Below are 23,153 nucleotides of genomic sequence, written 5' to 3' on the forward strand. Positions count from 1 at the left end.
TTTAGGGTTAGTTGCTTATGACTATGCATAATTAACTGTCATTACTATAGTAAGTAACATGTAACCATCAACTTACTTAAAAAAAAAAAAAGTGTTACTAAAAAGGAAGAATGAAAAAACAAAAAAGTAAGATAATTCAAAGACATCACATTATTGTGATAAATGAAAACATTCAGTATAAAAACTGTCTGTTTTTGTCTGTTTTATTTCATATCATTGAACAAAAGTCTGTCATAGGCCTTTCCTAAACATTTTTCAAAAGTATACAGTGAATAGAGATCTGCAGAGATGACTAATGGTTCCTTCGGGATTTTCCAATGGGGTTTTATAATGGGGGTTTTCAATTCATGAGTAAAATGTGGTAAAAAATAACTTGACTATACTTTGATGTGTTGCTCTACAACATACACTGCACACACTCACACCCCAAATTGTCTATCTAGTTACTTATTAAAATTGTACGTTTACAAAAATTAACATTTGAGCAAAACTGAACAAAAATGCGCTTTTTCGCTATGGGTGTGTGTAATTTACATTGTAGATCAAAACATCAAAAACGTCTTCCGGGTTCTGTTGATCATTGATATTGTCATTGAAGTCGGCATAAAATGTAAGTTGCAATAGTATTTTCTTCCCTATTGTGACGTATATCTGAGTGAAACGTTTCTTGAACAAGAACAAATGTAGGGCGGGGCTTGATTTTGTCTGTGGGGATTTGATTGGATGGTTGTGGTTTGCTATTGGTGGATCTTAAGTGAGCGACAGGTTACAGTCCCGCCCTCATCATCAGAGAAGGGAAGAGATGTCGCTGCAAGAGGGAGGGGAAGATATTTTGGTTAAAAAGTATGAGAGACATGAATGTAAAAAACAAATAATGATGTACACTGATAAATCATTTATAATAAATACTGCAATATTCCATGATTTTTTTTTTATTTGATGGCTTCATTCTTCCCTAATTAGCCCCAATAATAACTAATATTAGTCCAAGTTATATGTACTGATTATTAGCAATTTATAATAAATAAATTAAATCCCTTTTTAACTGACTATGACTAAAGTACTAATATTTTTTGTAATTTCTGAATAATTTCCTGTTCTCTGTCATCATTAGCATTAGTAATTACAGTAATTCGGTCATGATTTGAGATCCGCTGCCGTCAGTCTGTCAGAGTGCATCACCGCAGGGCCAGACATGTGAAAGCGGTGACAGATGAGCAGTGTAAATGCACACACGCCCTGTTAGACCTCTGGCTCTCCGCCGAAGCCAATTTAATCTGGTGCCACATAGAGTATATTAGGCGCGCATCAATTCGATTTACACCTGCTCAAAGAAAAAAGTAGAAAACATACTACGCATGCACAAATGCACCAACTGCCTCCAGGTTTGACCTTCTACCCATAAAGACTCGAAAATGGATTTTCACCGTCAGCTAGATTCTCTCAATGTCACTATCACACACACAGGCAGTTATTATGGGATTGTGAATATAGACTACGGCTGAAGCCTCTATCCCATTATAGGAACTGTATGAGACTGTAATCCATCGGGACAAGTCTTCAGTTCTGTGTGTGTGTGTGAGAGAGAGAGAGAGAGTAAAAGCAGATAGTGCTCCTCTCTCTACTCTAGCACAGAGTTATTCAGAATTGGAGGGTCACACCAGTAGCCTTTTTACATTTTTATAGTTTTATATTCTCATTGATCACCCAGCACATAAATAAACATGCTCAGCCATGGTGGAGTCTTGGAGGTACACAAATCCATACCTTACCTCCTTTTAATCCTAATAAACACTGTGATGCTGTCATGTTGGTCTCATGTTGGTGTCGATCTCTGTCCGTTCAGGTTGGCCCAGATGGAGCGCTCCAACGGCTCTCTGCCCACCGACAGCAGCTCGGCCACTGGAAGCATGTGAGTGATCAAAACACACACACACACGCAGTGAGGCTTTATCCTAAATGCAATTATTTTCTTTTCAAGGCCATGTTTGAACTGAATACATTGGTGAAATGTTGACTTAACTGCCTTAAAATCAAGTTAAAAACTTCATGCGTAGTTGAAAAAATAAGTTATGTGAACTTGACAATTCCACATACCCTTATTTATCAATTACGCATGAAGTTTATTTACCTAATAATTTTAAGGCAATGGGTCTCCTCACTTTTTTTTGGTTAAGTCAACATGTCTTTTTTGCAGTGTGGTAAACCAGCGCTCATGTGTGAATTAAGCGATTGTCTCCTGCAGTCTGACTCACATTAATGACCCATGTAAATGCAGCCATGTGTCGTATGTGCTTTGGTGGAGTCTGAATCAGATCCATCAGGTCTCAGTGCTGACAGAGAGAATCAAAAAGAGATATGGAAAGATGAGTATGATGAGTGAGTCTGTGAAATGTGACTCAAGGTTTCTTGAACTAAAACAGTGTCTTATTTTTTGACCTTCTCTCCTGGGCGTTAAATTAAGCAAGCTGAATTTGCTGCTGTACCTTTAAGACTTTTGTATGTAAATTACCTCTTTTTTGATTGGTTGTCGTTGCTGAATCTGAGTTTTTAGTCTAAATCATATGTGCTGAGGAGAAAAAAAAACTGAATATAATAATACATATAGACAACATGTTGTTTTAATGAATCACTCAAAAAGCCTCAAGAACTTGCAACTAATCGGTTTGAGTCAGTGTAACGAATTATTCACTGAATCCTTCAGAGTGAATAACGGCTGACTCACTCAGACAATGTTTAGTTCAAGACGTTCACAAAAGAGTTTTGTTTAAATAAATTGTATTTTAATAAAACAATGTCAAAAAACATTTTGTTTATTACTTCCAAAAAGAATTTGTGATCTTTTGCAGTTCAGTCTCAACACATGGTCTATGTGGACCGAGGGGTAGTTTTGAGTTGTGAATGTTTGAGTACGTCTCGAACTCGATTTTCTATCGTCTGACCCCTTCAAGGTTGGAAACCGTGAGACACTCTGACTTTTCATTTCTCTGCGTGATGAAAGAAATGAAAGAATGAACTGAAATAGTGAGAGGAATCAGACGCGCTACTGATCTTTATCAAAGAAATTAACTTCCATTAGCGGATACACACACATGTATTCACTCTCATATACTGTATTGTACACATGGGTTCATGTTGCCTGTGACATACAAACTCTTTATAACCAATTATAATGACTACTGAATATGAACTTAATTCCTTTGATCTATTTTCTTTCCCTGCCAGCGTTTTTATTATTATTATTTACCAACCAGCGGCAGCATTTTTGATCATTTTCACATAATTTTCTCAGCTCCCATGTAGAATATTTTGTTGTATGAATATCTGAGTTTTGATTTATATGCTGTTAAACGTTTGATGATCGCGTTAGCTTACTTGAGCGTAAGCAATGCTGTTGTTGCTTGTTTCTGCTTCTTCTTCACTTGTTTTTGGATCTGGAGATTCAGTACTCTTTCTAAAGATGCATAATAGCGCCCCCTACCGTATAACAGTGAAAACATGGATTTCTGGAAAAACTCGTTCATTAGAGCTATTGTTCAAAGCCGACGAGAGACGTTCTGACTTTTAATGAGCAAATGTCCTCTTGTTCCTCAAACACTACCTGGATATTGTCCTCTCGGAGCACGTTTCCCATTGAGAGAGTGTGCGTGTGTATCTGTGTGGTTGCTCACTGTTTCATCAGCATCGCAACCATGACGTTAATGAAGATTGTCAGATGATGGTCAGTTTTACCAGGACGAAAAAAATGTACGCAAGTATTTGTGACTTTACCGCTGTATAAATAGCGAGTTTCTGTTTGCTGACAGTTTGTAAAGTGGTGTTAAAATAATCTTATTAGCATCCCTCATAAATCTAATTACTTCAGCTGTCTCTTTCTCTTCCCTGTCTCTCTTTTTGCGTTGTTCTTCGGCTCGCTCTAAGTAGATGGAACTAATTCCATTCCTCCTGGTGTCCCGCTAACACCTTGTTTATCTCTGTACCTAATGCATTAGCACACTCTTCGACGTCATATATTTGCTTGTGTTTGTGTCTGAGATGTAGAGAGAGAAGGGAGAGGATGCTTCATTATAATGTTTGTGATGGATTGGTCTGTAATAGCATTATCTGTTGGGTTTAATTGAGTGCAGGTGGGAAGATTTCCCACTTGAAAATGCCATTAAAACTCACTTGCTGGGTTTTATTTATTTATTTATTTTTTAATTTTGGGGCTTTTGCCTCATTTTTATTCTACAGCTGTTCTAGACTTTGACAAGAAGTGATCATTGAAAAGAGAGGGAATGGGATCTACTTTGTCCAGAGCAGGTGCTCCGATCTGTGCAGACTTGATCGGGACACGTTGCATGCCAGATTCAAACCGGAATTTCCTGCATGAGCACCACTGCTTGACGTGTCCTGCATGTGTGCTTAAAGTGCCATGCTATTTTTAAAATTAACATGGCTCAGTCTGTTGTGATTGGTCTACTCTGCTCTGATTGGTCAGATGGCTCAGTCTGTTTTGATTGGTCTACTCTGCTCTCATTGGTCAGGTGGCTCAGTCTGTTGTGATTGGTCTACTCTGCTCTGATTGGTCAGATGTCTCAGTCTGTTGTGATTGGTCTACTCTGCTCTCATTGGTCAGGTGGCCCAGTCTGTTGTGATTGGTCTACTCTGCTCTGACTGGTCACATGACTCAGTCTGTTGTGATTGGTCTACTCCGCTCTGATTGGTCAGATGGCTCAGTCTGTTGTGATTGGTCTACTCTGCCCTGACTGGTCAGATGTATCAGTCTGTTGTGATTGGTCTACTCTGCTCTCATTGGTCAGCTGACCCAGTCTGTTGTGATTGTACTCTGCTCTGACTGGTCACATGGCTCAGTCTGTTGTGATTGGTCTACTCTGCCCTGATTGGTCACATGGCTCAGTCTGTTTTGATTGGTCTACTCTGCTCTGATTGGTCAGATGTCTCAGTCTGTTGTGATTGGTCTACTCTGCTTTCATTGGTCAGGTGGCCCAGTCTGTTGTGATTGGTCTACTCTGCTCTGACTGGTCACATGGCTCAGTCTGTTGTGATTGGTCTACTCTGCTCTGATTGGTCAGATGGCTCAGTCTGTTGTGATTGGTCTACTCTGCTCTCATTGGTCAGGTGGCTCAGTCTGTTGTGATTGGTCTACTCTGCTCTGATTGGTCAGATGGCTCAGTCTGTTGTGATTGGTCTACTCTGCTCTGATTGGTCAGATGTCTCAGTCTGTTGTGATTGGTCTACTCTGCTCTCATTGGTCAGGTGGCCCAGTCTGTTGTGATTGGTCTACTCTGCTCTGATTGGTCACATGGCTCAGTCTGTTGTGATTGGTCTACTCTGCGTCGCGTTGACATGTCGACAACACTAAGCAAACTTTTCCAGGCCTCAGCTACAACTACAGTGTTTGAGTCAAAGTAATGTTGTTCACGGGCAGCCAATGAAGACCATAGGCTGGCATTATGCAGATATGGTACAAACCTACGTAGGTTCGAGCAGAAAGTAAGGGCGTGTGTCCACCAAAGTGTTTTTTTCACGCGGCTGGCGTGTTTTTTCAATTGTTTTCAATGGGAGCGCGCATTTTTAAAACGCATGAGCGTAACGAGACGCTGAGCATTTTTTAAAACGCTCTCAAGTGCCCATAGCTAGGCGTTTTCAGCAGAGCGCCTAGCATTTTCAGCTGGCTAAAAATGCTTTGGTGGACACACGGCCTAAGACTGGAATTATAGACGACTCATTTCAGCAGTTCAGAATTGATTCTTTCTTTTAGGAGGCAATACTGTTGTAAACTTTTATCATTGAAACCTTGCCGACCTTTCACATTCACAAACAGCTGTATTACACACTACATGAAAGGTATTATCTGAGAAAGCATAATAAGGGAATCACTTAATCATGAGAGCATTAATAATGAAAGAATCGGAATTTTTAGGGGAAAGAGGAGAAACAGGAGCAGCACAGCTCAGCGTATCTGGGCCACATGCACTAACCACTATCCCACAGCTCTCACCTCTGCTTCCTTTCTCATTCAGTTTCATCCTCCCCTTCTCTTTCTTTATATGCATGCTCAGGTTAGCATTCTCATTTCCCATTTTTGTTGGCTCTGGGGTTTAGAGCTTATGAACTCTGTTTACACTCCAGCTGATCAATGCAGCCAATGCAGAATCACAGACACAAGCGGGACGTCTCCTTTACCCCTCCCTCTCTTCTCTCTCTCATCTCGTCTCAGCCCTGCGGCGATATACAGCAGCTGCCTGATGTGAAATCTCATCTGCACAGAGATAAGGGGAGCTTGCGATCGCTTTGTCTCCAATTTGTGCCTCTCTTTCCGTTCTCTCCCTCGGTCCAGTGGGAGATGTAGGCAGTGATGTGGTTTTCTGTCAGTGTCTTGTTCTTCAGACTGCTTTTCCACTCTGATTGAATGCTTTCCAGATCTGTCTCTCCTTGTTCCAGTGTAATAGAACAAATACAAAGCTTTCTTCGTTCCCGACGCCTCCTTCAAAACTAAGTTCCTGTTCTGAGCTTTCTGAGGAGAGGATTTTCCTCTTGGGTCCATCTGTCTGGACAGTTAAATCTGTTATATTTCAGTGCGTTTGGGCAGGCTGAACCTTTCTTGGTAGCTGAATTACAATTCACTGCTCTCTACAATACATACTGAGCAGTTTACGCTTCATTTAGCAAAATCTGTTGGTTTGAAGTCATACAGATTAGGGGGTTAAAGTATGATGACACAATATTTTGTAAATAAATTGGAAATATAAGATAAAGTATAATATTTTGATGCATATGAATGTATATAGTTCATCCAAGTATATTTGTAGAATAATTGTATGTGACCATGGACCACAAAACCAGTCACAAGGGTCAATTTTTTTAAATTGAGATGTATACATCACATGAAAGCTGAATAAATAAGCTTTAAGCTTTGTTTGTTATGATAGGACAATATTTGGTCGAGATACAACTACTTGAAAATCTGGAATCTGAGGGTGCAAAAAAATCTAAACATTGAGAAAATTGCCTTTAAAGTTATCCATTTATGTTTGCGCTTTTGCTGCATCCACTCACAAAAATATATTTTTAATATATTTACAATTTACAAAATATCTTCATGGAAAATGATCTTTACTTAATATCCTAATGATTTTTGGCATAAAAGAAAAATCGATAATTTTGACCCATACAATGTATTGTTGGCTATTGCCACAAATATACCCGTGCGACTTATGACTGGTTTTGTGGTCCAGGGTCACATATATTTGTTTTAAAAAACAACAACATGAATTTGGCTTGATTTTTCGTTCAGGGGTAGAAAATGGATAAACAGCTTGAATATGCATGAAACGACCTTAATTTGTAATTTAATCTGGGGCCGTTGGCAATCTTTGCCTTAAGGGTTAAGAGTTAGTTGCCATTTTTTGATTGGTCTCTCATTGAAAACACATGCCTATCATAAGAGATCTTCACAGATCCAGTTTCAGTAGTAAAGGTCTATTAGAGTTGTGAAATGTATCCGCTCACTCCGGTGTGAGAGTTAGACAGGTAGAGTGAGTAATAGGCCGATAACAAGGAAGACGGCGAGTGATTCCAGCTCTCTCTGTGACTTTGTTTTGCTAATGGACCTGCTGGGAGCCGCGCTTCTTTCGACAGCTCATATTGACTTAAATTAGTCTCTTTTATTGTTTCGTTTTTCTCCCAATTTTTTGTCTGAAATAACCCTTTGTGTGAAATGAGAAAGAGCGATTGGAAAACCTAGAAGAAAAGAAATGAAGACAAAAGATTCATCGAGTGGCAGACGAAAATTGGGAAGTTGAAACTAAGTGAAAGTAGAGAAACATCCCTGAAAGAGAGAGAATTGTTTCATAAGAAAAGAGGAACTTTGAAGTGAGTGTCTGTGAAGAATATTGTGAAGGTTATTCATTAATGGTGTTTGAGGAAAGTATCACTATTACATTGACTTTTAATGGTCAAAAGGGAACTTGTTCAAAAAGATAACATTGTGTGCCGGTTTAGAGGCCAGTTCACATTGAACCAACGGCGACAGACACGTTCATTGGGTTTTGTCTGATCAGTGTGTTACCCCTGCGTCTGAATCTGTTGCCATTGGTCAGCGCCTTTTTCACCAATTGAACATGTTCAATCAGCTTTTGTCGGGTCATGGAATGTCGGAAAAGTGCCATACTCCACTTGATGCCTGAATTGGCCATTAAAATGGGCAAATACCTCTCACATTGTCTTTAGAAACTTAACAAATCTAGTTCCACTTGCCATTGTCATCCGCCTAATTCATATCTTGGAAAACAGGATCTTGCTCTTTTCAAATAATAACGAATTGAAACGATGCAAAAACAGCCTGTTCAAAAATCATCAACATCAGTAAACTCATTAACATGTAACATGCCCACCTTGAACTAGTCATTTACAAGGTTAACCAGTCATTTACATATAGAAGTCTTAAAGGCACAGTAGCATTTTGACAGCTGGTTTAATTCGATCAGTGGTAGATAACTAACTAAATTATGTTTGGGGTGCAGAAATCCTTAACTAAGTGCACTTTGAAATGCTTCAAAAGTGCAGAATATGACTATTTAAGAGTTTGGCACACCACACGCTCATCATTAAAGACTCCCGAGCTTGTTTTATACTGATCTGGACGTGTTGAGGCGAGCTCAGCGGGTGTCCTTCACAGAACAAGCGTATGATAATTACAGAGCTAATAAGCCGTTGCCTGGCCTTCCTCCTCAGAGGGAGGTCTGAGTCTCAAATCTGCACTGATGCTACACTAGAGATCAAACATGAAACTCTTTCCCTTTATTACTGCCATATGCAGTCGAGTATTTACTCTGATCAAGGTCAGACGAATGTACACGCATGGGGATATATCGCAAAAACGTGTGCAGATCAAAACAAAAAAGTGTTTAAAAAAACAAACACTGCTTTTTAATGTATAAATAGTTAGCAATTAAACAAAAAAAGAGAATTTTTCTGTGATTGATGGAAATGTCAACGAAAAAAAACTTTCTTTTAAGCAAACAATGCTTTTTTTCCCTTCTTAATATTCACCCTCACACACATTTTCAAGATATTTGAAATATGAGAGGTGGGTTGTCTGGATGTTAATCTGAGCTTGTGAAACCTTGACTGGCAAACGCAGGTTCGGAATGTGTGTATGTTTGTTATTTTTCAAATAAACAACACTGAGTGTTACAATAAAGAAGCCAAAGAAACTTTCAAGTGTTCGTACCTGAAAGCAAGTCAGACAGAGAGAGCGAGAGGTGAAGTGAAGAAGGGATGAAGGGGAAGGAGACGGCAGTCGTCGGGGGAGTTTCTCCTGTGATGGTGTTTTAGATTGAATGTGACGGCTGGGACACAGACTCTTGACTGATGCTGTGTGGGGACAGATGTGACACCTGCACACAGGTCTGTCTCTCTCCGGCCTTCTCTTTCATCTCGGTCCCGCTTTACACAAGCACTTCAGCACCTCTCTCAAATATCCCTCTTGTTTTCTTTTTTTTTAGTGTTTTCAGGACAGCACTGCACTGATATTCCTCATATATATATATATATATATATATATATATATATATATATATATATATTACAGTCATTATACATTATGTGAATATAATGAACAAATATAGAAAGACTGGAATAAGACATTTTTATTTGGCATATAAATAAGACCTTTTTAAGATGTTCTTTTCATTGTGCCTTTTGTTGTTATATTGTTTTATTAGAATGAGAATGAGATTCTTTTGCAATTTGCTAATACAAATCGGGGGGTTATGTGCTTTATTGCCATGAAAAATAATGTAAAATAGCCCTAATGATCCTTAAAATAGGCTTGCATTTAATGCCATATGACCCAGATATTTCATAACATGTGAATCACAAATTATGTAACCGATATTTATTTAGTGTACAAACAAGTATTTAGACATTTAAGACACACTTAAAAAAAGTCTGAGCGTCATTACATTATATAAAAATATCAAAGCAAATGCTATTTTAAACACAAGCCTACTTTTCAAACTAAATAATTCTTAAACGCAACTTTATTTGTGAAATGATAAAACAGATTAGTATAGAAAATGAAGACAAAGGTAGGTAACATGTAGTTACTACATGTACTTCTAAAGTAATAACAGTAAATTATGCATAATTACAACTAACCCTAAATATCCCCAAAATCTACTTTAATATCCCTGTGTCACTCTTATCATCTTAGCTAAAGCTTTTGCTGCCTTGCAAGCGCTACCCTTTCCTTCAGGAAATGCAAATATCCTTCAGTTTGCTGTGTCCCAGCCGTGTGTGGTTGGTTTATTCAGCATCTGCCGGTGTTGGCAGGTTGTTAGCAGGGACCCTGTGATGCAGTGCCCATGTAATCTCTCTGATTAGTCTTTGTGTGTGTGCATCCAGATGAGTGTTGGATTCAGGATCAGAGCGCTCACTCCACAGAGCATGTGAACACACACCTGAGACTCATTGTGCACACAGCTGTTTGGACAGCACACGTCCAAAACCTTCCCTCCTATATCTCCTGTCGGCTTTTCTGATCTCAGCGTTTGCATCCCGCTGTGGCGTAAGAACGTGTTAATTATGCTTCTGTCTGTTATAGTTTACATGCTGTGACAGCATCAGCCTTGCTGTGGTGCTTAGGGTTTGGGGTTTGTGCAAATCCCTAATGCAAAGTATTAAACTTAGGTGTATAACTTGTGTAATGGAAGCAAGTTAGTAAGAGCTGTGTGTGTAAACCTCACTCCCTTAGCGACTGACGCTAGAGACTGCGGTGTTTAGCGCCCTTGTTAGCGCGTTCGCTTCCCATGCCGGAGACTGTGGTTCGAGTCCCGCTCGGAGCTGGTCACACTTGTACCATTAATGCTACGGAAATATGAATAATATTTGTTTCAGTTTGTTGAAGTAGTATGCTATTACTTTTCTAAGCAAACGCTATTTTGTTATTTTTATGGTGGATAATGCGGGCAAGAAAAGACAGTATAGACCTCCTATGAGTAAAACAAATCATTTAGACATTAATTTACCCCTTCAGCTGGAAAGTTCTTAAATGCTTTTTTAGGAAGGAAATAGTTTTTTGTTTGTTTGTTTTTTCCTTCCCCTGTGTTGTCTTGTGTGACATACTAGTATGCTGCAACCAAATTGCCTTCGGGAAATGAATAAAGATGAACTGAACTGAAAAATGGCATATCTAGAGGCCAGAATATTGAGACACTTTGACAAGTTTTTTTTTTTTTTAAGTGGCTAGTTTTGTGCAATTGAAAATGTAAACATTGAATGTTTCTAACTCATTCTCTGTATTGTTCTGTAGGGATGAGGAACACACTTTAATCCTGCAGTACTGTCAGACTTTGGGAGGAGAGGGCTCATCCTTCAGCCAGCCCCCAACCCCCGCCCACATCTCCAGGAGCCCCGCCCACAACACCCACAGCCCCTCCCACCTGCTCCAGAGCCCCGCCCAGATCCTGCAGGCCGTGGAGAGGGAGGAGCGTGGAGAACTGGAGCGGATCATCGCGCGACTGGAGGAGGAGCAGCGGTAGGTCACTCATAGGTTGTGTAGTGAGTGTGTTACAGTGAAGTTATTGAAGTTATATTTCATAATTAAAAATCACTAAAATTATGCAAAAGCACATTTTATCAAACTACGTGTTGCAGAGTGACCAGTAGGAGATCACTGGTGTGTGAACTGAATTTGGTGACACTACAATGTGTAACATTGCCTATTTTTGTAGTAACGCTTTTCGGGTTTGTTCTTTGCAGACGGTTCCTTCGGACTCTCAGCCGCCTGCTCATAGAGATCAATTTACATTATGTGGCTTGTTTTGAGGAAAATTGGGTTGTAGCGCATTGTCTACGTTACTATGATTGGAAAGAGGTGTCATTTGTGTTTTAACAGCGTTTAGCTCACGAATTAATGATCCAGGAGGTTCGAATCTGTGAATATATTGCCAACATTACTGAACTCCTTGAACTAAGCACTGACTGTATATCTTTATACTTAAGTCCAAGTTTAAAATAAAACTCTATGAACCGCTACATTGTTAACATACAGAGCTGTCTGAAACACCGCCAGCGGGGCATTAAACAGAAGGTGTTTGTCCGAACTCACAACAGGTTTTGCAAGAGAACGCAAACATTTTGTGAGAGAACGCAAAGTTTCTCGGTGAAACGCAAAAGTTTTGCGGGAGAATGCAAAATAGCATTTAAATCAGGTTGGTCAAGCAAATATGCATAAGTGCAGTCTTAAGGCCTGTTCACATCAACATGAATGTTTGGCATGCACAGTAGTCGATTGTCGAGTTCACGCGCGTGATCATACGTACTAAACCTATGCGCGTGAACTCAACAATCGACTACTGTGGACTTCGACCGAAAACAGGATGTAAATACAGGTGTGTGCGCTGGCTGAATTAACATCATTTTTATTCATATCTTTCACATCTACTGCAGTCAGATTCACCGTGTTCACTCACATTGGCTGGGCACTTGTAATGACACATCAAGGATGTTAAGAGGCTAAAAGCAGGTTTAAAACTTGCAAACTGCAAATTTTAAAAAGAGGATAACACGGTGTTGGCAACACCGATTTTTGTCGTTGTTCTCTGTACTGACAGCACTCCAAATTTACAAAAAAATGAGCTCAATGTTAAAATTGACCGGAGTTCTCCTTTTAAGGCCTGTTCACACCAACATGAATGTTTGGCATGACAATTCGATCTGATTTGTCTTTTTTGGACCAATGGGTGAAAACGGCAGACTGAATGAAAGTGCAGTTTCACTCTCTGACAGTAGATGGCGCTTATATAAAAAAAAAAACTGAAATACTCTGGGACACAGTGCACTATGTAACTTTACATTTCTGACACCCACTTATCACAGAGAAGAAAGGTAGTCAAACAGTATTTACACCTTTGCTGTTCATATTTTTGTATTCGGGATAGTGTTTGTCAAACACACTGCACAGACAGCCTCTGATTTTGCAAAATGGTGCAACACCAAGGGCAATATCCACAACGATAACGATAAAAGATTTAGTTATAAAAATCCCTATAAATGTAAAAGAATAGCAGAGTCCACTCACACCACAACTATAATGATAACAGCACAGAGGAACGGTATCGTTGGAATCACTTTTAGAACGATTTTTCCAGCTGATGAGTGATAAAAACATTGAACCCAACCTGCTTTAAGCATTAAAGCGACAGAGGACAAAACTCATAATAAACAGAACGTTATAGTGCATTGGTGTGGATGCTAATATAGTTATCGTTATTTTTATAGTTATCATTCTTGGTGTGAACAGGCTTTGTTTGCTCATTGTTAGAACACAAATGAATTGTTTCACTTTTGATTTAGTTAATGTGGCAGTTACAGTTATTCAGTGAAAGTGCTTCAGCATTAGAAAGGTCTGGTTATGATTCACATCTGTTTAGTTGTATATCTAGTTCTGTTTTTGACAGAAGCCTAGCCGTCTAACAATAGGCTGAGGGTCCCTGTAGGTTCACTTTTCTTCATTGCCTTTCAAAGCCAGAACATAAAAGAACGGCCCCAGCATCCAACAGTCATAACTCAAACTCACAACAAAGCATAAAGCCCCAAACTCACCTTTATATATATGGCATATAAACACACTCTCTGTGGCCTCTCTGTGTTCAGGAGCCTGCAGAGGGAGTACGAGCAGTTGCGGCAGCAGCACGTTCAGTCCGGCACAGGTGCCGCAGCTGTTAGCGGAGCGCCTGAGGAAGCTGACCTGTTAGCTGAAGCTAAACTCCTGCGACAGCACAAGGGGCGGCTGGAGGCCCGCATGCAGATACTGGAGGACCACAACAAGCAGCTGGAATCACAGCTCTACCGACTACGCCAGCTGCTGCATCAGGTAACAAGCTGCCTACCTACACGCCATTTTAAGGCATCAGGCAACATCAGCCTTCCAAAGGCTGGAATACACTACATGACTTCTGCCAAGATTTGTGGTGTCTTTAGGAGTCAACACTAGTTGCTGAAAGTCAAAGACAGTCTTCAGATTTGAGCTGACAGATTTCACAAAATATTGATTAATTCATTCCAGCTGATCAAACATGTTTGATATTCTGAGCCGATTTTTGAACACATTGTTTTCATACGCCATTTGTCATGCGTCTGTGGTGCTCAAGCTCAAGATGTTTTCACGTTTTATTCTGCGTCACACAATACGTAACTACAGAGTTATGGGGACTACAGAGGTTGTCATGTTAAACATCATCAGCCGAAGAGGTGAACTCATCTACTCACTAGTCGCATTCACAGTTGTTATTTATAATCGTGCTCTTCTAAACTATTCTAACTCACATTTTTCAACTTTAAATAAAGACTGAAAGAGTTTTTAGAAGCTTAGTGATTGTGACATTGAAGTTGTGCTGCTGTAGTGTAGTTCGTTCATAGCCTACTTTAGCTTTTTGCTTCTGACTATTGAATTTAGGCTTCAACATTCATAAAACTTGAATTCACTTGTGAAGATAATCTTGATGTGTAAAAACCATAAACCTTTGTTGATCACAGAGCTTATTTTCTCCAATAATCCAAAATGAAAGTCAAATAAAAAATCCTGGCCTACAAATGTGTCATCCCTGCAGCGCTTTATTGGAATAAAGCTTGAATCTTGTGAAGCCAAACTTTTGACTATCAGAATTAAAGCCTTGCATCTTATAACTGTCCACTTAGTGCCATTTTTTGAATATGCATCGGACCGTCCCTGTGAAGCTGAGTCTAACATTCACCTGTCTCAGGTTCAGTTCCAGCTCTATTTCGCTGTATAATCTGCTATTGTTCCATCCTTCAATGGGCTTCATGGTTTAATGGGCAATGCCAGGGAGTCCAACAGCCGCCAATAGTGTCGTGAATCAAGCACAGGCGTTCAATGAGCCTTGATTTAGAGTAACAGTAATTTATTGGGTCTCCTGAGGGCCTGATTCACTGCACTGAGCCTCAGTTAGGCCAGATGGTCTTGTCAAAGGCTCTTAGCTAAATAAACGCAATATAACTGGGTATCTAAAAAGGCCAACAAGACTGACATTCCAGTCCGACATTTCTGGCTGCCTTGCTTTGACCTAGAGGAAGACTATAAGCAGTAATTACTTCGCACACATGCCAAATAAATATATATATATATATATAATGCTGTATTGTATAAGGGGGTACGATACGAACAAAATATTGTGTCTTGATATTTTCTGGGATTTCGACGATGATGTGTGTTTTTGTGATGTATCATGGACAACTGACTCCTAAAGCTTCTCATATTCCTCTTATAATCAATAAATTGAATTCAAATAATAAGAAACTATAGGCTGTTGCCAATCAAATGAACTCAACAAAATCAACAACAACAAAAAACCTGCATCTAAAACAGGATTTAGATGTATTTACACTGCAAATACAATTGCATAAATAATGCTATAGAAGATATCAAATAGGATTTTCTTTATTGAAATGATTCTTTAAATATCAAACTAAACAAATCATGGAGTCACTTATTCAACTGATCCGTTCAAGCGGCTGATTCATTCAGGAACAAAGCAAGTGGCTGTCTTTAAGAATGTATTATTAAATCATAGATTCGTCCAAAAACGCTGATACCGAACTGATTTTGTTGGTGAAAATAGAGCAAAAACTGGCAATTTTGTCTCTAATTATATTAAATTCTTTTTTTTATTGAACTGTTGTATAAAATTAATTTCACATTGCAATCTTGCTAATATTCGGGAAAAACAGCACTGTTGTGTGTTATTGCTTGGCTAAATATAGAAATAGAAGACAAAAACGCATGAATTTTGGGGTGTGTTGTTCGTCTATTGTTTGGGATAGTGACAGACCTACTCGATAATGTCAGCTCCCGCACCGTTAAAACAACAGTTGCGTTATTATCATAGACTATACATATCACGCACCCCTAGTTTTGTAGGTTTATCACTATCAGTTTTTAATCCATGCCTATCTCTCTGTCTAGCCTGAGTTAAATGGCACGTCGTCCTCCGGCTTTCTCCATCAGGATACAGCAGGACATCCCGAGCTCCCAGGTACACACACACACTCACACCGCAGGGTGATTATGCTGAGGGCTCTGATTGACTTCTTTATGTTATAATCTGTTGAGTGTATTCTGTGTGTGTGTGTGTGTTCTCAGATGAGTTTCTCCGTCAGTGTGCTAACAGTAACTCTGATCTGGCTGAGGTTATGGAACAGATTAACCACAGTTTTCCTGCATGCTCTCGTAAGTCTCAACGCTCTGACTTTCCCGCTCTCAATCCGTCTCTCAGCATGCAAGCTAATACTCTGCTGTCTTCTGGGTTTTTGAACTCCTTCCTTCCTTTGTTTCCCAGTTTGTAGTGAAGTCTTTGGTTGCGTCCCAGTAGAGCGCAACAGTCAGGGTCTGGAAGTAAAAATCCATTCAATTTTCTTCATAGAAAAACCATTTTTAAATGAAAAGACACTTTTCAGCCAAATTCATTCAACTGCTAAATTAAAATGCTGTACTACACTACCCATAATCCTGAAGAGAAATCGACCAATCGGTAGTCAGTGTTAACTTTGTGAGCATAGTAGTTTGGTCTAGAATAAAAATACTTCCAGAACCAGGCCTGCTGATAAAGACATCAGTAAAAGTATCTCCTCTTGTGCACACTCTACTGTATACTAAAAGTGTGTACTTCACCGTAAGTATTTTGAAAGCTAGAACTGGAACAAGCTAACATGCCATTGATGGTGCTGCGTTTACATTTGCATCCTAGCATTAGTAGTCATTTTACTTCACTTTTGGGTTTGTAGTGTTATGAAACCCTCCAGTTTTCAACACAGTGAAAAGAGTAGGAGGCGAGGAGAGAACACAACAGTTGTGTCTGATCCACTTTAATGGAGTTAATGGCATCAAAGTTTCTCATAAATGCACGTTGCTATTCATAATTGCACTCATCAAAATGCCCTGATTTAAAAGAGTGTTTACAGTGCATTACACAAATACACACTGCTCATTTTAGCTAGTTTAATGCATATGCAAGCTGTTTCAATTAATTATAATAATTCGTTACATTTATACAGCGCTTTTCTGGGTACTCAAAGCGCTTTACATGGAAGGGGGCATCTCCTCAAAACCAATTTATTTTTGGTTATTTTGGTTTTCATTTGCATCAAATAATATTTGAATGTGCATTTGCATTTTTAATAACTGTTATTCACTCAGTGGAAGTGGTTTAATGAGTGAACACACTCACAGTGAGAGTGGATGGCGTTTGTGTCCATGACTATCAGATTGTCTCAGTCCACTCTCACGTGATAAATGCTCTTTGCCTAACTTGGGTGATTGCTCCATCAGCATCACAAGGGAGGACGAACACTCGAGCAATACCTTAATACCTTTCTGCGAGGTATTAACTCACTGAAGAGCCTGCTGAGTGTTTGAATCACTGTCTCAGGACAATGTGACGTGATGTCATGAATAATTATGAGACAGCGCCTTCTCATAGGATAAAGCCACGCGATCACATGAATAATTATGAGCGCTGCTGACGTGTTTGAACCTGAAAGACGAAAATAGCCCAGAATATTACATTTTATTCTAATAACAGATACATTGTCCAACATTGTTTCATTTCCTACATTCTTTATGCAGTAAGTCGAAAGCAACTCAGGGTATGAAATTATCACCTGCCACCATTCAAATGCAGGGTTTGTTTTGTGCACTGATGGGTAATTTTGCTCATCTACCAACCATTTTGACAGGCAACCTGTATAACATCTCACATTTGCATTTAGCAACCATGCATGCTTGAAGATGCCATTCAGTTGTCCAATGCATTGCACTGTATTACAGACTAGCGCTAGTATTTAGGATGGACAGTATGCAAATTTGCTCTGTCCTATTATCGTTTTCTTTCACTTATCAATCTAAACACTATTCAGTTTTTGTGAACCATTTAAGATAACTGCTTACTCAACAATCACAGAATAGAAATCATTTGTGATCTCAGATATTTGTCTCAGATGGAAATAGCGTGCGGAGTGGACTAGGCTTTAATGGCTGTATTAGATTTGATCTCTTAATAAATTGACTCAATTCTAGTAGATCAGCATCACACAATTTGTGAAATTATGTGCTCAAAAATCCATTCCAATCTGGTTGCCTCTTCCTCCATATAAACCGTGTTTTACGGATATCCCAGACTCCCTCAGTTCAGCCAAAGACGCCACTCTTCTGCCTTTGAAAAAACCCTGTTACTGGAGTCTGAGAGCTCTGATTGTGAATTATGTTTGTAATTGCTGTTGTTTAAAAGAATATCGGTTTCTGAAGCCTTTAGAGACTCCATTTTGTGTGGTTTTATCACGTCAAAGTTACTGATAAGATTTCATTGTTATTGTGGAACTTCATTTTGAATTCCGCCCAGACTTTAGCTTGCATTGTTAGCTAGAATCTCAGTAGAATATTGATCTTGGCACATTGTCGTTTTACTGCATTGGGCCCCCTGTGTGCGGTGAGATTCGGTCTGGGAGAAGATTTCCTCTCATTTCCTCAGCCATTTCCATTTTCTTTGTTTTATGGGAAAGTTTTAATGAAGGACAGAGGCACAGGTGATATGAGTGTTAGGAGTCGTCTCACTTGTGTTTGCTGTCATCTCCCTGTAGAGTTCATTAAAGTGCTCCTCTCAGTGTTCAGAAGAGCAATCCCATGAGTCTGAGCTTCAACGCTCTAAATTAGAAGTTTTGCCATTGTGGAGAGTCTGCATGTGTTGTTCTTGTCAGGACTGTCTTAGTTAGGATAGCTGTTATATTGTCCTAACTGTCTCTCTCTCTCTTTGTTTTTCCCTTCTGGGTTCTGAAGCATCAAGTGTGTCCTCAAGGCCGAAGGTAAGCACATCACAGTAAAAACTCTCCACTGTAGAGCTGCATGATTAATTGTTAAATAAAAATAGAGTAAATCACCATTTGAAAGTAACTTGATGCTCAAATAAAGATTGTATCAATTACATCGTTTCACCAGTAGGTGGCGACAAGTGACTGTTAATTTTTTTTGTCATTGAATCATTCATTCAGAGATTTGTTCAAATATTCTGATTCATCCAGTAATGCAACAAGTGAAGTCTTTATGAGTGAGTCATTGAATCGTTCATTCAAGAGATCATTCAAAAACACTGATTCATCCAGTAATGAAACAAATGAAGTCTTTATGAGTGAGTCATTGAATCATTCATTCAAGAGATTCGTTCAAATATTCTGATTCATCCAGTAATTAATTCAAATTAATTTAATATTTTTAAACAGACTGCAGCAAATAACATTTTGTCAGAACCTCTAGTAAACCATTTTATTTTGTTTAGTTGTTTATTCAGAATCATAGGGAAAAAATGTGATAATTTATTCAGAATCGTGCAGCTGTTCTCCACAGCAATTCTTCCTGACCACAAAGAGAATAGCTGAGGTTGTAACACCATTGTGCACCAGTTTTCTTATCCTATCTACTTGCAAATAGGTCTCTGAAAGCACTGGACATATTTGTTCCATTAGTTCGCTTGAACCAGCTCAGATGGAAACACTATCAATCAAGTTTCTGTTAATGAGAAATCTTAGTGATGAGCTTGTATGTGAAGATCCATCACAGACGATAGTCTGGCATCTCCATATGTTACATTTCTGTGATGATTTATTGACGTTTTTTTTGGGGGGGGGGATGTGTTTGAAGCATTTGCATTATCAAAAGTTGGGAATTAAAAATCAGTTCTTATTCAGGAAATTTTAAATAAATAAAAAGAAATGATGCCAATTTATTTTCAATAGGTTTGGTTCCGTTTCTGAAGTTTAGTCAGACTCATGAATCAGTCCCGAACTCATGAGTTCTTTCTTTGAATAAGTGCAATGATTCACTCACACACTGACTCAGCAGTCATCACTTACTCACTCAAGCTTTGCCTTCATTATGTCCAGCTTGAAATGAGCTTGTTACTGTGTTTGGTGACCCCATGAAATCCAAACTGTGAACTCTAAATGTAATGCTAAAGTTGTGCAACCGTGATGTAGTTCATTTTTAGACTACATTTAACCTACAGCTGATTGTATTTAGGCTTCAAAATTGAAGTCGCGTTTATTCTTGATGAATAAAACTTGTAAGAATCTGCAACAGATTTTCTTATTTTCTGCAACAATTCAAAAGCCAATGAAATAAATCCTATTGGCTTTTTGTCAAGGGAACAGGGGTGAAGCGAACTTCCGGGTTGACCCATTAAAATACATAATATCTGCAGCACTAGATTTCAGAATTGTTGATAATTAGTTCAATGATGTTCAACATTCAGTTTATGCATTATAGATACTTACACAATATCTAAATGTTTGTGTCCAGGTGATGTGAAGGTTTTCAGCAGAACATCCCTTTGAAGAGCAGAAGTCTAACTCGACATGACAAGAAGATTCCCATTCCAGAGATGCAGATTCCCAGCTGTTCCCAAGACAGAGGTGTTTATCCTCAAACCCAAAGACTCTGGAACAGAACCACACAGTTCATTCAATGGATATTACTACTGCGTCTGTCTGTACTATGCAAGTGTACATTTGATCCACATGTAGATTGTACGTGAGGTGTATCTGCCCATTGTTTTAATACTCGGATGATTATTTAGGGTTATGGGGGCCATTTATCGTGTAACCTGTATGCTTTTATTTCTATGTTCACCGAGGAACCACACTGCTACCACATATCTTACATGCAGCTCACATCAGTTGCTGTTCAAATCGTTTAGTCAGAAAACGTCGTAGACATCAGTGGATATGAAGACGAATCGGTCTCGTAATGCTAAACTGTTAGCGCATGTTGCCCCCAGCATTGTTCTGTTCAAGTTTTAGCCTGTTTTGACAGTGTTTGCCGTGAAATCTCCCTTTAAAGCATCGTTTTGACAGTTTGTGCCACTGGCAGCAGCGCATCCGAACCCTCACTGCATTTCTAGAGCGCACGCACAGATAATGTACAACACAAACGTTACAATGCGTTGGAAATACCCTTTTGTGCCTATAAAGCATCCATTCCAGGAGAGACGAGTGGCCGAGAGATGCTGTATTTCTCAAAATCATGTAGAAAGATTATATTATAAAGAAAAATGTAGGAAATATGGATTTTCAGGATGTTTGGCCCAAGATGATTTATCTTTGTGTAGTATAGTTTTATAAATAAATGTTTAAAAATAAATAAAATTAGAGAAAGCCATGATTGCCTTGCTACCTCAGACATTATCAATCACTCATTGGTTTGTTCATTGGTGTGACTGTCGATTGATTTCACTCTCCGTTTCCAAACGCAAAAGTAAGGACATCGTCCCATCGGTTCCACAAAGCTACACTGGTTGTGTGAGTAAGCTGCCCTGACAATTACATTGTGCTTCCCCCCCCCCCCTTGTTTTCCCAGCAGTCCTTTCATTTTTCTACATGGTGTATTTGTGGTGTGCTACCTTCAGTGAAGTGTTAGATTTTAACATTACTGTAACACCTGCGAAACCATTGTTCTCAAGCTGATTCTGACCTAGTGAAGTCACCGATGCAGTGCTGTTCTGACCCGAGCTAGATCCATTAATCCGACCACACTACATGTAATGAGGTTCCACACGTTTTATTCAATAAAGTTTTTATAATGAGTGTTTTTTTTGTCCTCCTTGTGAGTCTTTGTCTTAATCGCATATTGTCTTATTAAAGGGTAACTCTCGCCAAAATTGAACCTAGGCATTCGGAGATCGACTACTTTTGACTGACAAAATTCCAGCCATCGGAAACACTAACTGATAAAGTGAGTCGTACAAAAACGTTCTTTTTAGTAAACTCTGTGTACACAAACAATGTTCTCAATGCTGGAGTTCATGTGTAGAGCCCCTGGTGATACTTCGAGCAAAGTTTCATGTTGTGTCGAGCCTTCTTAGTGTTTTAAAAACAGCGATTTTGATGCTATCATAGAAGTGCCCCATTCACTCCCATTCAAAAGGCATTTTGACCGAAAATGAAAATACGGTCAATCTTAAAAGTGGCGTTTCCATTCTAATTATGCTTTTACACGAAAATTTGACTCGGGTAGATTAACAAAAAGAGCCTAGGTTCAATTTTGGTGAGAGTTACCCTTTAAATTGAAGACAAAGCCAGGAGATAGAACTAATTAGTGAAATCAACTGGCTGAGTTCATGGGTGGAATAAACATATGGCAGGACTTTTACTTTCTGACCCCTGGACTTTACACCTCTGATTATGTTCCAAGATCCTTAAATTATATAAAAGTAAAATATTTCATTCAATTAATCAATATAGTGAACTTTATGAAAATTAAAAGAAAAAAAATACTATAGGTTTGAGCAACAATACTTGTGTTTGAGTACACTACAAAACAATTCAGGAAAAGAAAATGCAAAATGAGGATCTGGCAACAACATTTTGCATGCAAACTACAATTTACAACACAACAGTAAAATGTAAAATAAATGAGTAAATTGGTTGAACTAGAATATTCATTTCAAGTTGTTAGTCAACATTAATTTATAATTCTTAATGCATGTTGTGCACAAGTCAGCTTTGTTTCATGTTGGTAACACTTTATTTTGCAGTGTCCTTGTTACATGTTTTACATGTTACATGTCCTTGTGTACTTATTTTACAAAGTATATTATGCTTAATCACTTGCAACTAATCCTAACTCCATAGTAAGTACATGTAGTTAATTAGTATTACTCAGTACACTTTATAATTACAGTGTAACAAAGACACATTAAAATAAACTATAACCAAAATGGGTAATACTTTATTTTACAGTGACCTTGTTACACGTTACATTTATTTACTGTAGTAATTACTATAAACTGTGCATAATCACATGCAACCAACCTGAAACCAAACCCTATAATAAGTACATGTAGTTAATTATTATTATTATTCAGTACTTAAATATATAATTACACTGTAACATGGATACCTTAAAAATAAAGTGTAAACCCAAAATGATTTATATACTAAGAACTGTTCTTCTTTTGTTTTTTATGTCAAAGTAAATTTTCTACATGGTAGGAAAAAAATTGCTTTATGTCAAGAATATTAGCCATGAATGATTAAAATCAGCATTTCTTTCCCTTAAAATGGTCGCTGTGAGGTAAATG

The 23,153-nt window shown here is 38.6% G+C and overlaps 1 protein-coding gene across 6 annotated transcripts in view; it reads left to right on the forward strand.

The window, feature by feature from the left end:
- The window catches only part of utrn (utrophin), a gene marked incomplete at its 3' end in the record, with an annotated part of 239,702 nt that extends 218,041 nt beyond the window's left edge, over positions 1-21,661 (forward strand). For 4 of the 6 annotated variants that reach the window (XM_084099868.1, XM_084099870.1, XM_084099869.1 and 1 more), the window contains 7 exons: positions 1,847-1,912; positions 11,321-11,545; positions 13,666-13,885; positions 15,995-16,064; positions 16,172-16,258; positions 18,860-18,885; positions 20,375-21,661. In XM_084099868.1, coding sequence (XP_083955994.1) covers positions 1,847-1,912; positions 11,321-11,545; positions 13,666-13,885; positions 15,995-16,064; positions 16,172-16,258; positions 18,860-18,885; positions 20,375-20,383 — 703 coding nt within the window. The remainder of the gene's footprint in view (positions 1-1,846; positions 1,913-11,320; positions 11,546-13,665; positions 13,886-15,994; positions 16,065-16,171; positions 16,259-18,859; positions 18,886-20,374) is intronic. The other 2 variants (XM_084099871.1, XM_084099872.1) reach the window with 1 other exon arrangement.
- Positions 21,662-23,153: the final 1,492 nt, after the last annotated feature.

Source organism: Abramis brama, assembly GCF_963993115.1.
Source record: "Abramis brama genome assembly, chromosome: 22".
NCBI lineage: Eukaryota > Metazoa > Chordata > Actinopteri > Cypriniformes > Leuciscidae > Abramis > Abramis brama.